This window comes from Schistocerca americana, chromosome X (genome assembly GCF_021461395.2).
Source record: "Schistocerca americana isolate TAMUIC-IGC-003095 chromosome X, iqSchAmer2.1, whole genome shotgun sequence".
In the NCBI taxonomy this organism is placed as follows: Eukaryota; Metazoa; Arthropoda; class Insecta; order Orthoptera; family Acrididae; genus Schistocerca; species Schistocerca americana.
The window spans coordinates 207,928,581-207,945,776 of NC_060130.1; the positions used below are offsets into that span (position 1 = coordinate 207,928,581).

The 17,196-nt window shown below is 42.9% G+C and overlaps 1 protein-coding gene across 2 annotated transcripts in view; it reads right to left on the reverse strand.

Annotated features, from left to right (window-relative positions):
- Positions 1–17,196, reverse strand: part of LOC124554721 — a 127,581-nt gene that overhangs the window by 87,992 nt on the left and 22,393 nt on the right. For both annotated transcript variants that reach the window (XR_006968422.1, XM_047128368.1), the window contains exon 2: positions 14,458–14,582. Coding sequence is in view for 1 of the 2 variants with exons in the window: in XM_047128368.1 (XP_046984324.1) it covers positions 14,458–14,554 (97 nt within the window). In the remaining variant the exon portion in view is untranslated. The remainder of the gene's footprint in view (positions 1–14,457; positions 14,583–17,196) is intronic.

The following is a 17,196-nucleotide window of genomic DNA, read 5'->3' on the forward strand; positions in this document are numbered from 1 at the left end:
ATTAATCAAAATCGTATCACAGTCCCTACAGCAGTTCCTGAGATCAGCCTGCAACTACAGACAGGAAAATACGCAAGCCCAAATAGCCGAGAGGGTTAACGTGCTGCTCCCGGGTAACGGGGAGTCGAACCTGCCCCGGATTGAATTCGCATCGCTGATTAACAATCGAGGGCTGGTGAGCCAGCCAGCCTGGATGTAGTTTTTAGGCGGCTTCCTACATCCAGCTGGGTAACTAAATATGTACAGATACTGGATATGCATCCTAAAGTCCTTCCACCCTCCCACTCTCTCTCTGCCAATCTTCTCCTCCTAGGAGTGGCGGTTATCGCTCAGACAACCGATTTTCTGTTATATCGGTTTTTTCGATGCCAGTTTAATCTGACTGTTAAAATCACTCAAAATAACCGGTTTCTGAAATAACAGATACATAGATTCACAAGATTAAATTAAACGGGCAAGTAAAGCTTTGTTCATCCACCGTTTGCTGCTTTTCTGGAAAAATGATAAGTGGCTGAATACTACAAAAAATCGCCAGTATGCTCCTACTGACTCCAGTTTTTTTAACTGTGCTCAAAAATCATTGCAAACGAAACCTTCATTGCGAAAAGAAGTCACTTAAAATGAATGCGTAAATCGGTTGGAATCAATGTTACACAGAGTATAAAAGTGACCTCTTTAGCTGGTGGACCTGTGAGGATAGTAACTTCAGTGACAGTATTTCCCATAGTTTTAATCTGCAAATAGGTAGCGTTAGAAAGTTTCGGACGTTTTAGATTCCGGATTAGTGTTCTAATCATGAGTCGACAAGCCATAAACACACTATTAGTGCTTTCTGGTAAACCGACCGCAACGGATAAAACAAAACAGCGCACTATTCTGTACAGAATTTTTGCTTCAAATTGTGTATAAGGAGAAGGAAAATATGTGTGAGAACCAATCTGTCTAATAGTTTGCATGCCTTGCTGTCGTAGTTGAAACTGGAAGAAAGAAAACGAAACCGCACTTTTCACAGCACAGCACAGCATTTTCACTCTCGCAGTCGGTTTTAACAGAAAACTTTTACATTGTCGTTTAAAAATGTATTGTCTATGTCCATCTGAATGTTTATTATTGTATTGTTTAATGATTTGAAGTAGATCATTTAGAAATTTTCGAGATTTTTAGTAATTATATATATATATATATATATATATATATATATATATATATATATATATATGTGTGTGTGTGTGTGTGTGTGTGTGTGTGTCAGAGTGTGTGTTGATTAGAGTATCATGCAAAAATTTTAAGTAAATCGGTCGAGAACTTTTCGAGATTTTTAGTAACAACGCTTCGCCTCCATAAATTAATATATACTTAAATATTATATATATTAAAAATTTGTAGTCTACGTCCATCCGAATGTTCATTACTATGTCGTGTAAAAATTGGAAGTAAATGAGTCAAGAATTTTTCGAGATTTTTGGTAACAATGTTCCCCTTTCTACATTAGATTTATATTTATGTATGATACAAATATATATGTTCATTAGAGAATCATGTAAAAATCTGAAGTAAATCGGTGAAGTACTTTTAGACATTTTTGGTGAGAATCTTAAACAACGCCTTGTCTTTATATTCTAATACAATATACAGAAACGTTTCTCGTCAATGAGTCTGTTATTAGTGAAAACCGTATTAAAATCCCAATAATAGTCCCTGAGATTAGTTGACATACATATACAGAAAAACGCTGTAGGGGACTTTAATTTATAGTAAGTATAGAGATATATTGAACAAACTACCTTCTCATAGGCACCCAGAGTGTACTCTGGAAACTTACCTCTCGGGAGAAACTTCTCATAGCAGCGCCCAGATTAGTATTTTGTTTGGCCTGTTGTTCCATCTATATAAATTTCTAAACTATATAAAATTCTAGACTAAAATCGTTGTGCCAATTCGTCTCTCCTACGTCCCACACTTCATAAGAGCTCTCTAGCATAACTACCAGGACTAGCTCTCCCCCTCCCTGTAGAGCTCTGTGAAGTTCACGGAGCGAGATGGCGTTCTAGTAACCCGCTGGATCCCGCCGGGCTGGCCGAGCGGTTCTAGGCGCTACAGTCTGGAACCGCGCGACCGCTACGGTCGCAGGTTCGAATCCTGCCTCGGGCATGGATGTGTGTGATGTCCTTAGGTTAGTTAGGTTTAAGTAGTTCTAAGTTCTAGGGGACTGATGACCTCAGAAGTTAAGTCCCGTAGTGCTCAGAGCCATTTGAACGCGCTGGACTCGAAGGAATGACGGTTCAAATCCCCCTCTGGCCATCATGATTTGGGTTTCCCGCTATTTCCCTAAAACGTTTAAAGCTAGTTTTCTTGAAGCAACAGTCTAAAGCTGTCAAGTACTTGAAATAATGCATTGCAAACCACCTGCTGTACCAACATAGCTTTGTTCCTTTACCGGTTTAGGTGCATAAAACCACCATCACTGGAGGACTATAACAACGCAATAAACAAGATTTAGGACACACGGAGAACGATAGGCAAATGTTCTGTAAACTTATTGTTGTAAGGTTACTTACAAAGCTTGACATTGGTGATTTACCCATTCATATCGGTACAAAGACAGTTCACTAGAAATTTGCTTCTTTCTTGGCTCATACAATATTTGCTAATCATTACAATAACTTATGTCAGAATTTCACGACCATAGACTTGAAATATAGTAATCATACTCGTTAATTTACGTCTTATATCACAGCAAAGTGCGAAATATAGTATGATAAACAGAACTCACAAAAGCACATGACCATCAAAGACCAAAGAGTATGTTTTTGTTAGCTCTACCTATGATGGTACATTTGGCACTTGGCCGTGATATGAGACATAACTAGACGAGTATGATTATCGTATTCCAAGTTTGTAGCCATGGTCTTCTGACATGCAGTATGTGATCAAAAGTATCCGGGAACCCCAAAAACATACGTTTTTTATATTAGGTGCGTTGTGCTGCTACCTACTGCTAGGTACTCCTTATCAGCGACCTGACATCTTGAGATAACAGATTGGGGCGCTCCGCGGAACTCACGGACTTCGAACGTGGTCAAGTGATTCAATGTCACTTGTGTCATACGTCTGTACGCGAGATTTCCACACTCCTAAACATCCCTAGGTCCACTGCTTCCTATATGATAGTGAAGTGGAAACGTGAAGGGACATGTATAAAACAAAAGCGTACAGGCCGACCTCGTCTGTTGACTGACAGAGACCGCTGACAGTTGAAGAAGGTCGTAATGTGTAATAGGCAGACATCTATCCAGACCATCACACAGGAATTTCAAACTGCATCAGGATCCACTGCAGGTACTATGACAGTAAGACGGAAGGTGAGAAAACTTGGATTTCACGGTCAAGCGGCTACTCATAAGCCACACATCACAGCGGTAAATGCCAAACGACGACTCGCTTGGTGTAAGGAGCGTAGACATTGGACGATTGAAAAGTTGAAAAACGTTATGTGGAGTGACTAATCATGGTACACAATGTGGCGATCCGATGGCAGGGTGAGGGTGCGGTGAATACCAGATGAACGTGATCTACCAGCGTGTGTACTGCCAAGAGTAAAATTCAGAGATGGCGGTGTTATTGTGTGGCAGCGTTTTCACGGAGGGCGCTTGCTCCCGTTGTTGTTTTGCGTGGCACTATCATAGCACAGGCCTACGTTGATGTTTTAAGGACCTTCGTGCTTTCCACTGTTCGAGAGCAATACTGGGATGGCGACTGTATCTTTCAACACGATCTAGCACCTTTTCATAATGCACGGCCTGTGGCGGAGCGGTTACACGACAGTAACACACCTGTAATGGACTGGCCTGCACTGAGTCCTGATCTGAATCCCATACAACACCTTTGGGAGGTTTGGAACGCCGACTTCGTGCCAGGCCTCACTGACTGACATCGGTACCTCTGCTCAGCGCAGCACTCAGTGAAGAATGGGCCACGATTCTCCAAGAAACCTTCCAGCGTCTGATTGAACGTATGCCTGCGAGAGTGGAAGCTGTCATCAAGGCTAAGGATGGGCCAACACCATATTAAATTCCAGTGTTACCGATGGAGGACGCCACGAACTTGTAAGTCATTTTCAGCCAGTTGTCCGGATACTTTTGATCACATAGTGTAAGATGTTGTAATGATTGGCAAATATTGCGTGAGATAAGACAAAAAGATAAATGATTTTGTGGCATTGATGGCCTGGTGGCCCAATCCGGGGAAGTTCAGCCGCCGATTGGAAGTCTTATTTCAGGGGACGCCACATTTGGCGACTTGCCTGTTGGTGATAATGAGGACAACACAACACCTAGTCTACGAGAGGAGAAAATTCCCAGCCCGGCCGGGAATCGAACCTGGGCCCACTACATGTGAGGCAAACACGTTACGACTCAGCTGAACAGGCGACCTGAGATAAGACAGTGGCAAATTCATAGTGACGTGCCGTTGTACCTATATAAAAGTGTTACTCACCAATGTCCACCTTTGTAAGTGACCTTACAACTATAACTTTTCAGAACATTAATTTGTCTGTTTATCGTACATTGTGTTTAACTGAGCTGTTATAGCACTTCAGTGATGGTGGTTTTATGAACCGAAACCAGTAGAGGCATAAAGTTGTGTTGGTACAGCTGGTGGTCTACAGTCCATTATTTCAAGTTTAAGGCTAAGGCCAGGATGGTTCTTAAGACAGAGCACGACCGATTTCCTTCCTAAATCCTAACTTGTGCTCCTCCTCTAGTAGCCTCGTCGTCGACGTGATTCTTCCTCTTTTTCTTTTGCCTTTGTCCCGCCGAATCTGGCATCGTTAATTTAACGGACTTCCCGTCTCCACTCCGTTATGTTGTTCTACATCTCCTCGTAAACCACTGGATCGTTTTAACCAAAACTGGCATTCATTTCATTAATTGCCTGGAAATAATCACTGTGGGGGTAAGAACCACTCACCTGTGAAAGGGGTTGGGGCGGGAGTGAAAAAGCAGTGTAGCTCAAGACGCGAGAGCATCCGTGTTTCATTTATCCAGTATTTGAGAATGAGAGCACTTAGAGACTTGCAGCAAACTTTTCATATAATTTCAAAGTTGTAAGAAACGTTTTCCCGGTGGAGATCCCCATAAAATACTGAAAGGAGAAAAAGTTTATCGCTTACTACATTTTCACTTTTCATGCTGTAAAACCGACACATCAACCATGGCGTTTTAATTTATTGCTTATTGACTACTAGCTGTATTTGTGAAACGTTTTTCAGACAGTATTCACATATACTACTGAGTGTACTAGAAAAAGTACATCATTGTACGACACTTAATTCAGAAGATACGTCATAAATACTGAATGCGTGGAAAACTGCCGCATTATGCTAGACGTTTGAATTTATTACTTCGTTGCTACCAACTCTATTCGAAAAAAAATTGCGCTAGCATCCACATTTTCCGCTGAATCTACCTACAAAAATATATCATTGTACGACACATAGGTCAGGAGATACGACGTCAAATACTGAGAGGCGAGAAAAACCTGTTGCGTCACGCATGACATTTTAATATATTACTTCTTTGTTACTAATTCTATCCACTACTAATGTCACAGACAGTAATCACATATACCGCTGAATGTGTCTAGAAAAATATATCATTTTACAACACATAGTTGAGGAAATATGACGTCACAAATAACGAGATACGTGAGAAACTGTCGCATCACGAATGACATTTTAATTTATTACTTCTGTACTGCTAACTCTATTCACAACATATTTCGCAGACAGTAGGCACATATACCACTGGATGTACCTGCAAAATTATATCATTGTATAGCACATAGTTCAGACGACACGACGTAATAAGCATTAAGCTGCGTGAAAATGAAATCACAGGGCGAAAGTTGATAGACATATAAGTGAAATATGTGCACAAATACGAATGAAATTTGTTACATATGTATGAAATATATTTGACATGCGTGTATGTTAGCAAAACCACGGGTAAAAGAGCTCATCCTAAACCCTAGGCAAGATTTCAATCAAATTTGGTGCACAACATTAGTTATGTCCTCAAAATAAATGATACAGGGGTAAGAACCACCAGCCTCCTACTGCGGCGAGATTGATAACATGGAGAGAGAAGAGAGGACGAGGAAATGGACATAGGGGGAAGGAGAAGATAGGCACAGATAGAAGGAGTAGGAGACGGTCAGAGATAGGGGAGAGGGAAATGGAGAGAGAGAAGGGAGAGGAGGAGATGGACAAGAAAATAAAGAGGTGGAGAGAGAGGGAGGTGGAGGAGATTGACGGAGAGAGGGGCAGGAGGAGTTGGATAGAGAGAGGAGGTGGTGAAGATGTACAAAGAGAGGGAGGGGTGGAGGTGATGCACAGGGTCAGGGGGGTTTATAGAGAGATGAAGTAGGATAGGTGGATAAAAAGAGAAGTGTTGGATAGAGAGAGGATGGAGGCGGATGTGCATAGACAGAGAGACGGGAAAAGAGGTGTGGACAAAGAAAAGGGACTAGAGGAGTTGGATAGAGAGAGAAGTGGAGATGGTCTAATAGAAGACAGGAATAAATAAATGTCCGGGCAACGCCGATTTCTCAGCTGGTGTGTTCAATAAGGAACAGTAAAAAGAAACCCTTGGCTACGTTTTTGAAGTGGAAAACCGATTTCGTGGACTTCAAGTGAACAATCTATAGAGATTAGCATTCCAATTGAGGCCGCCGAGTCAGGCGGTGGAGAGGTTATTCGACTTGCCTCATATTAGGGAGGAGGGTTCAGATCCCCGTCCGGCCATTCTGGTTTGGTTTTCATTTAGTTCCTGAAATCGCAGAAGTAAATGGCGGGATGGTTCCTTTGAAAAGGGCACGGGCGATTTCCTTCCCAATCCTCCCGTCATCTGAACTTGTGCCCTAATGCTAGTACTGCCTGGATGGCTACAGGACAAGCTTTTAACAACATCAAAGTAGACGAGTTTTTTTATATTCTGAAAACGGTACGAGAAGAGCACTTTCATCCCGCTCATCACATTTGTAATATGGATGAAACCGTTGACAGTTCAGTCCAAGAACAGCAACGTGTTTTCACTTAAAGAAAGACGCTAAGCCGGTGGCGTTACTTCAGCCGATAGAGGGTTGACGTCAATCTTCGGAGTTTGTGTGTCCACACTGGTGACTTCATCCCGTTAGGTTGGGAAAAGTAGTCGCTATGTAAGACTTCATAAAAATTTATGTTTTTGCTATTCATTATATATTTATTATTTGCAATTATTTAGTATGATGCCTTATAATATGTAAATTCAGATTATGTAAGCGGCAAGCTTTGGTGAGAGTTCAATTTCCCTTAGAGTGAAAACTTTACCCCGCCTCCTCCTATGAGTGGCGGATATATGTTCCAGTTACGCAGCTGACTATTTAGGAAGAGTTACAGAAAAATAAATTAACATCGACCTATATTTATTAACATATAAGTGGGAAATTCCGAGTGTGTCTCAGGGAACTGTGATGGGAGAAATGTTGCTTGTGAATCTTTACTATTTTGCAAATAGGTATAATTTCATACTTCTTGCAGAACCTTAATCTGAAAAGGAAACAAGCTGAATCCTAGATTACTAAAACCCGGTAAAATTCTCGATTCCAGATGGTATTTCTTTGCAGTTCCTGGACGCATAAGCGACATGTGCTCTTGAGTAACTTCATGGCAAACATTATTGTTAACAGTGGCTGAATTATTTATTGCCTGAGTAAAGTGGTTTGCTGACACTGGTGCTTTTGTCGTAAATATTAGGAATGTTTAGTACTAGTGTGCCTGTTCTATATTAGTCGGTATATTTGTTTTATCGCTTTGAATTTATCTTAGTGTGTCGTCTTAGGTGAAATATCAAGCAGTTACAGTTAGTCTATTACACTGGCTCTCTTCAGTGCTAATATCTTCATTAGCTACTGAAATTAGCACAATATGAATGGTGCTGATTTTTATTTTGGCACTAATATATTCGGTAATTTAGTGAAGAGGAAGATTTTCTTGAAGAAGGCACTGTTGTGTGTTCAGATGCCAGTGATGTAGACCCATACTTCGAAGCAGCTAACAAGGAATTGGAAGAAGAATCGTTCGGTGACGAAGGAAGATCGAGCTGGGTCTTCTTTAGACTGTAATAATAGTGTCTCTGCCCATCTTGTCTGTAAAATACTCTTGGAGCTATAATACTTTGTAGGTCGTGTAAAACATAAATTATGACTTCTTTTCCAATAATATTTTGAGCAGTAAAATTGTTATTATTGGGTATAAATTAGCGCATGTTGTACTTACTTTCTGTGTAACATATCGTTGCTGATCCAATAATTGCAGTTAACTAGAGCGTAATCTACAAATTATAGTTTCCTTTGAATAAAATTTGGAGTAGTAAAATTTACGATTGTTTAGTTGCAGTGTAACCTTTTTCCCTCGTTAGTGCTGTAGGGTTAATGTTTAACGACCTGCCGACGACGAGATTGTTAAGGAAGGAGCACCTGCTCGGACTGTGGAAGGATGAGAAAAGAATTCGACAGTGTCCGTTCTGAAAGATCCATCCCGATATTTGCCTTAAGCTATTTAGAGAAACCACGGAAAAACTGAATCTGGATTGCCGGGCAGGAATTTAAATGGTGATCCTACTGGATGCGAGCCCAGTGGAAAGTTGTTTAGGAAGGCACGAGTTCCAGTCCAGCAAAACAAGCAGGATAGCTTTCGCAAAGTTTGGAAAGCGAGAGAGTGCTACCAAAGAATGAGTGGACGAAAACAGCTGTAATATTCGTCCTGATCTTCAGACGATACCAGTTTAATACAGGTTCTGAAAACTTACCACAAATGCAGGAAAATGGAAAACTTTTTAAGACCAACAGCTACGCATGGTAATTTGCTCGGTGTCTCATTGGTAAAGCGCCGACTTTTCGTCCAATGTTCTCAGTTTCCATCCCCAGCCTGTCCTAGGATTTTCGTTTATCACTGACCACTTCTTTCACATTTGGCAATCTTTGTTAATGTGGAGATTGGCGAGTTGGACCGTGGTTCTCGGTAAAGGTTAAACTGTGTGGCCCCCTATAACTGGCTGAGTAGGCCAGTTCAAAGGTAAGAGGAGGGAAATGGCATTCCACCGCCAACAGGCCCATGCTTGGGGGGGGGGGGGGGGGTGTTTGGGGGAAGACACCAAACAACGAGGTCATCGGTCTCATCGGATTAGGGAAGGAAGTCGGCCGTGCCTTTTCAAAGGAACCATCCAGCGATTTAGGGAAAACACAGGGTGTCCAAAACAACCTTCGTGGTGATGACGGCTTTATTGTAGGCCATCCAGCAGTGAGTAGTTTTCATGGGTGTTCTTTAGGATGCCAAGAACAACTCATAAACGGTTGAAAATGTTTCTAAAGCCTTTAAGACACTGAAGTTAGCGTTTACAGTTTACATCCCTTTTAGATGCAATGAAACTTGTAACTTTTGAGAGAGTAAACGGTCAGTGAATGCAGCGTTGGTATTATTAATCCAGCAGGTGAAACCACATGCATGTATGTCCTAAGAAACACTGCATCAAACTTTACAGACATCGATAAATACAGACACTGCGCTTTCAAAGCACCCTCACGAGAAAACTAAATAAGTCGCTACCTGTACGGGAATCACATCACTGTGGGAAGCAGACACTGAGACATGTGGAAGTTTGTGTATGTCCCTGAAGAGTGATGGGATAGGCAAAATGGTTAAGACGACTTCTTGCGTAAAGCTGGAAATTCGGTTTCGAGTCCCGGTCTAGCACAAATTTTCATTTGTTTCCAGTAAATTGTATAGCTGTGGTAGTCCTGTATTTGCAATTTGGGAACACATTTCCTGGTTCATAATTGTATCTCTGCTAGGCCAGTCCTTGTCTGTAAAATCTTGCCTACACACTGATAAGCCAGAACATTATGACCACCTACCTAACAGCAGGTATGTTCACTGTAGTCACGGATAACAGTGGAGATGCATCGTAGCATGGAAACAATGAGGCCTTGGTAGTTCGCTGGAGGGAGCTGGCACCACATCTGCACACAAAAGTCACCTAATTGCCGTAAATTCAGGGGAGGGAGCCTATGAGCTCTGACGCCACGTTCAATCACATCCCAGATGTGGTCGATCGGGTTCACATCTGGCGAGTTGGGGGACCAGACACCAATTGGAACTCGCCACTGTGTTCCTCGAACCACTCCATCACACTCCGGGCCTTGTGACATGGCGCATTATCTTGTTGAGGACTGCCACTACTGTTGGGAAACATGACTGTCATTAAGGGGTGTACGTGGTTTGCAACCAGTGTACGATACTCCTTGGCCATCATAGCGCCTTGCACCCACGTGAATGTTCCCCAGGCCACAATGAAGCGGCCGCCAGCTTGTCTCTGTCCCGCAGTACAGGTGTCAAGGAGTGGTTCTCCTGGAAGACTACGGATTCGCTCTCTCCCATCGGCATGATGAAGAAGGTATCGGGATTCATCGGACCCTGCAATGCTCTGCCACTTCGCTAACGTCCAGTGCCGATGGTCAGATGCCCACTTCAGTGGTGGTTGCCGATGTCGTAGCACATGCATGGGTCGTCAGCTGCGGAGGCCCATTAAAGTCTGATGTTAGTTCCATAAAGTTCACCACATATCCTGTTTCACCAGTCTGCCCAGCCTACGATGCCCGAAATCTGTAATTAGGGGTGGCCGCCAAAGCACGCGACATCTGGACATCGTTTCACCTTGGTTTCGTGTTGAAGACACTAACCATAGTACTCCTCGAACATTTGACAAGTCGTGCAGTTTACGAAATTCTCGTGCCGAGTCTCTGGGCCATCACAACCTGCCCACGATCAAACTCAGACAGATAGTGCGCCTTCCCCATTCTACATGCGGACGTCATGCTCACTGATACTACATGCACCGTGCATGTCTCTGACTAGCAGTCATTCCAAGCCAGCTGACACTGCTATCGCCTGGACGGGTTTGTATCGTAACCACAATGTTCTGGCTGATAAGTCCATCCGTGCTATGCTGTGTATAGCAAGTTTATATCCATGTAATCTGTAACTTTCTCAAAATACAATAAATTATTTTTTGTGCCTTGGTTTTCTCACTCTGCTCCCATGCAGTGTAGAGTTTGCCGTTACTGTTACACTGGTTCATGATGAAGAAGTTGAGATATAACCTACTGAGATGATACGTCTGATACTGACATGCCATCCACGCAAGCGAGTGACACGTTTTAAGATTTGTTTACATACCAGCTACCTTCAGAGAATCAGCAATAACCAGGCAATAATCACATTTCTTTCAGACAGCAGGCTCATTTTAACAGAGCAATCTACAGCTGCATCTGCTTACATACTCCACAAACCACTACTAGTCTTTCCCTTTCCTATTCCACTCGAAAATGAATCGAGGGAAAACAACGATCTTCATGCCTCCGAACAAGCCCTCATTTCTCTTCATCTTGTCTTTGCAGTCCTTACGTGTAATGGCGGCCGTAGAATCGTTCTTCAATCAGCCGCAAATTCTGTTTCTCTAAATTCTCTCAATAGTGTTTCGCGAAAACAGCGTCGTTGGATCCTCCAGGGATCCCCATTTGAGTTCACAGAGCATTCCGCAATACTCGCGTGTTGATCGAACTTAGCAGCACGCTTCTAAATTGCTTCAGCGTCTTCCTTTAGTCCAAAACACTCGAACAGTACTCAAGAATGGGTCACACTAGTATTCTGTAAGCAGCCTGTTTTGTAGATGAGCTACACATATTAGAATTCTAACAATAAACCACAGTCGATCATACTCCTTCCCTACTACCAACCTTATGTAATGCATGAAGCAGGTCACCTGTTCACCTGTGTGTTTAATTGCACACCCATCTTTTCTTTTTTTCACTCTCCCTCACTATCGTATCCACACCCACACCCACACCCACCCACACACACACACACACGCACACGCACACGCAAACACACACACACAAATATATAAAACGTTGCCAGCGATGTGGTAGTCGTAGGATACTCTTAGCAGCGCCAGTTGTGTCGGCAGTTCGAGCGGCGCGGTCTATTGCCCGACGAATTTGTAGCAGTTCTGAAGCGAATCCCGTGAAGTATTTCCTTCAGTTTAGAAATCGAGTTGAACTACTTAAATCAGGGGAGTTCAGTAGGTGGTATAGCACTTAGCAGCCCTATCAGTCAAACAAATCAGTAACAGCTTACAATGTACGTGCTTGAGCATTGTACTGCAAAATTATGGTCGGGTCCTACAGAAAGTGTCATCACTTCTTTCTCTGTTCATTTTTGGTACACAACCTACGACCAGCTTAGAGACAGAAGTGATGACACTTTCTGCAGGACCTGGCCATCATTTTGGAGGACAGTGCTCAAGCACGTACAGTGCAAGCTGTTACTGATTTGTTTGACTGACGACCAGCTTAGAGACAGAAGTGATGACACTTTCTGCAGGACCTGGCCATCATTTTGGAGGACAGTGCTCAAGCACGTACAGTGCAAGCTGTTACTGATTTGTTTGACTGATGGGGCTGCTAAGTGCTATACCACCTACTGCACTCCCGTGACTTAAGCCCTTGTAAGTTCAACTCGATTTCTAAACTGAAGGAAACACTTCACGGCATTGACTTCAGAACTACTACAAATTCGTCAGGCCATAGACCGCGCCGCTCGAACTGTCATCTCATCTGGCACTGCTAAGATTATCCTACGACTTCTACATCGCTGGCAACGGGTTATACACAATGCTGGTGACTACTTTGAAGGCCAGTAAAACTTTGAAACACAAATCTACTTTGTACGAGCTGTAAATAAATAGTTGCCACTTTTAAAGTTCCAATCCTCGTATACACAGGGTGAGTCACCTAACGTTACCGCTGGATATGTTTCGTAAACCACATCAAATACTGACGAATCGATTCCACAGACCGAACGTGAGGAGAGGGGCTAGTGTAATTGTTTAATACAAACCATACAAAAATGCACGGAAGTATGTTTTTTAACACAAACCTACGTTTTTTTAAATGGAACCACGTTAGTTTTGTTAGCACATCTGAACATATAAACAAATACGTAATCAGTGCCGTTTGTTGCAATGTAAAATGTTAATTACATCCGGAGATATTGTAACCTAAAGTTGACAATTGAGTACCACTCCTCCGCTGTTCGATCGTGTGTATCGGAGAGCACCGAATCACGTAGGGATCCAAAGGGAGCGGTGATGGACCTTAGGTACAGAAGAGACTGGAACACATTACGTCCACATGCTAACACCTTTTTATTGGTCTTTTTCACTGACGCACATGTACATTACCATGACGTGGAGGACGTATAAATCGGCCAGCCCGTTCTCCTGATCTTACACCTCTGGACTTCTTTCTGTGGGGTACGTTAAAGGAGAATGTGTACCGTGATGTGCCTACAACCCCAGAGGATATGAAACAACGTATTGTGGCAGCCTGCGGCGACATTACACCAGATGTACTGCGGCGTGTACGACATTCATTACGCCAGAGATTGCAATTGTATGCAGGAAATGATGGCCACCACATTGAACATCTATTGGTTCAGATAGCTCTGAGCACTGTGGGACTTAACATCTGTGGTCATCAGTCCCCTAGAACTTAGAACTACTTAAACCTAATTAACCTAAGGACATCACACACATCCATGCCCGAGGCAGGATAGCGGTCACGCGGTTCCAAACTGAAGCACTTAGAACCGCACGGCCATACCGGCCGGCGAACATCTATTGGCCTGACATGTCGAGACACACACTATTACACTCCGTAATTGAAAACGGAAACCACGTGTGTACGTGTACCTCACCCCTCATGGTAATGTGCATGTGCGTCAGTGAAAAAGACCAATAAAAAGGTGTTAGCATGTGGAAGTAACGTGCTGTCCCAGTCTCTTCTGTACCTAAGGTCCATCACCGCTCCCTTTGGATCCCTACGTAATTCAGTGCTCTCCAATAGACGCGATCGAACAGCGGAGGAGTGGTACTCAAGCGTCAACTTTAGGTTACAATATCTCCGGATGTAATTAACATTTTACAATGCAACAAACGGCACTGATTACGTATTTGTTTATATGTTCAGATGTGCTAACAAAACTAACGTGGTTCCATTTAAAAAAACGTAGGTTTATGTTAAAAAACATACTTCCATGCATTTTTGTATGGATTGTATTAAACAATTACACTAGCCCCTTTCCTCACGTTCGGTCTGTGGAATCGATTCGTCAGTATTTGATGTGGTTTACGAAATATATCCAGCGGTAATGTTAGGTGACTCACCCTGTGTATATTCTCTCATACATACAAATCGAGAATTTGCTCGCACACAGACACGTCCACGTGCTTCGCTTACTCGTGCAGTAAATACAGCTATGGAAACAAGAGAATCATAGGTAATGTAAAATATACTTACCAGAGATTGGTTCTTCTTCGTAAACGTTATCGTAGAGAGAAATTGCTTGGGCCACGGCAAACAGCATAAAGGCCAAAAGGAGCACCCGGGCAACCATTTCGCTGAGTTCGTTACTCGTCGAGGTCCTGGAAAAAAAGAGGCCGATAGTTATAAAAATGAACTCTTCTGTTTGAAGAAATTTATAGCGGAAGACCTGAAATTTTAAATTGCCAATGATCTTCTTTTCTTTCTTAGTTTATAAAAAATGGACTGCATTTAGCAGCAGTAAAATGCTAAACATGTACTTTGTATGGGACGAGTTCAGTTCTAATTCAGTGATCCTGATTTATTAATCGCTGGGATGCTTCAAATTTCAGTCTTCTGATGAAATGGGTTCTACCACGAAGTGCCGTCAATTCCGGAAGTAAGGGAAGGTGACTGACAGTGGTCATTGCATGTTTCTTACCCTGGACAGTGCTGCTGCCTGTTGGGAGTGCTCAAACTGGTTTTAATATACACCATGTTTATTCTCAGTGAGTGAGACAGAGGAAGCTTGTTCTTTTAGTTTTTAGTAAAATCTTTCAGGCGTCTCATGCAAGGTGTCGATATTATTCTTGTTTAACTCACTTAAACGCAGAGTAATACCTTCATATAACACCGAGGTTTCAACAACGCCTTTTGGCCTGCTGGGGTAGTTCCTAGTTATTTCTTTCGGTATCATAATTTTATCTGTGCACTACTAATGCCGACATGGCGTCCGATCAGGGAAAGTGGCCACATTAATCGTCGAGAAAAGTGGCCAAGGTAGTAATCCCATATATCATAGTTACTCTCACACACAATATTCCATATTTACTTCTAAATCATTTTATCTACAAATCTATTATTTGTCATTCTATCTCTTTGTCACGATTTCTAAATAATTAATAAAAGAAGAGCTATAGGAACAAACGTAAATGAAGTTGGTGTCAAAAAGTTGGGAAGTTTGTGGAGTGTGTCCAAGAAAGAACAAGAATAAGAAATCCCTGATTATGATTTTGAAACGGGAATGCGATTTTATAGAGTTATAGTGAACGATCTATGGATATTAGCATTCCAGTTAGCTGCGGTGAACAAAATACCACACCGTTTTACAAAGACAGAGATGGCAGCCAAAGACAGCACTCTAATATCTGTCTTAGGAAGCTTACCTCGATGGCTAGAAGATAAGTTTCTAACAATGTCAGCATAGACGAGTTTTCTGATATCCTTAAAGCAGTGCAAGAAAAATAAATTCATGCTGCTCATCACATTTATAACGTGGATGAAACAATTGGCAGTTCAGTCCAAGAACAGCAAAGTGTGCGCTCTTAAAGGAAACACTATACCGTTGGCGTTACTTCGGCTGAAAGAGGGTTGCTGCCCACTTTCTGGGTATGGTAGTCCGCACTGGCTACTATAGGCCGTTCCCGGGCGGCCGGCTGACGGCTGTAGTTGACGCAGCTCCCTGGTTGATCCTGCCACTAGTTGTATGCTTGTCTCAGAGATTGAGCCAAGCTAGAAAAAGCGCCACTGTCTAAGCAAGTAAGCAAAGCTGTGCGTTCTAGCACACACAGGCCAACCGGGACCGACCGAGCGCCGTTTCATCCTGCGTCAATGGCTGTATGGTGTGGCATGGGGTCGGTACACTGCTCTCCCGGCCATCGTCAACTTTCTTGACCTTGGGGTCGCTACTTCTCACTCAAGTAGCTACTTAATTGGCATCACGAGACTGAGTACAACTCGTTCCAGTCCTCCCACCAAAGAAAAATCTCTGCCAGTGCCGGGAATCAAAGCCAAGTCCTCGGAATAGCAGCTCGACACGTTGACCACTGAGCTACGGGTGCGGACGTACTGTGTAAGGCTTCAGAAAAATATTTATAGGTCCTATTTATATTGTTAGGGTTCCGTACATCACTCGGTGCAAACGGAATCATTCTAGGATCACTTTGTTGTTCGTGTGTCTGTGCGACTGTTAAGAAACCCCTTTTCTCAGGAACAAGTAAATTTGTCACATAGTAAGGTCTACAGTCCCTTATGGTGTAAGAAATGGAACTAAACTAAACTCCGCCCGAACAGGCCATGAAGGTCCAACGCTACCGACCGGCCGCCGTGTCGTCCTCAGACCACAGGCGTCGCCGGATGCGGATGTGGAGAGCATGTGGTCAGCACACCGCTCTCCCGGCCGTATGTCAGTTTACGAGACCAGAGCCGCTACTTTTCAATGAAGTAGCTCATCAGTTTGCCTCACAAGGGCTGAGTGCACCCCGCTTGTCAACAGTGATGGGCAGACCTGATGGTCACCTATCCAAGTGCTAGCCCATCACGACAGCGTTTAACTTCGGTGATCTGACAGGAACCGGTGTTACCACTGCTACAAGGCCGCTGGTGTAATGCATGGAAGCTTCTAAGTAAATGCAATCAAAAAATACGGCCATTTATGTCATACATTTTATATTCGAAAACTTACTCATCAAAACCTATAGGACACTTCCTGTTGACCAGGACTCATCAAAACCTATAGGACACATCCTGTTGACCAGGAATCATGAAATATGGCAAGTAGCAGCTTTTCACAGTGCAACTAAAGGCCGAAAATCAGGAATTGTTAATTTGTAATTATATCACAGGAAAAAAGTTGTTGCAATTTGATATTCGACTGCCTTTCTGACCGTCCATCTGTTACGACCCCTTTTTCTCAGGAACGGTTTGATGTATCAAGTTGAAATTTATGTCACATAC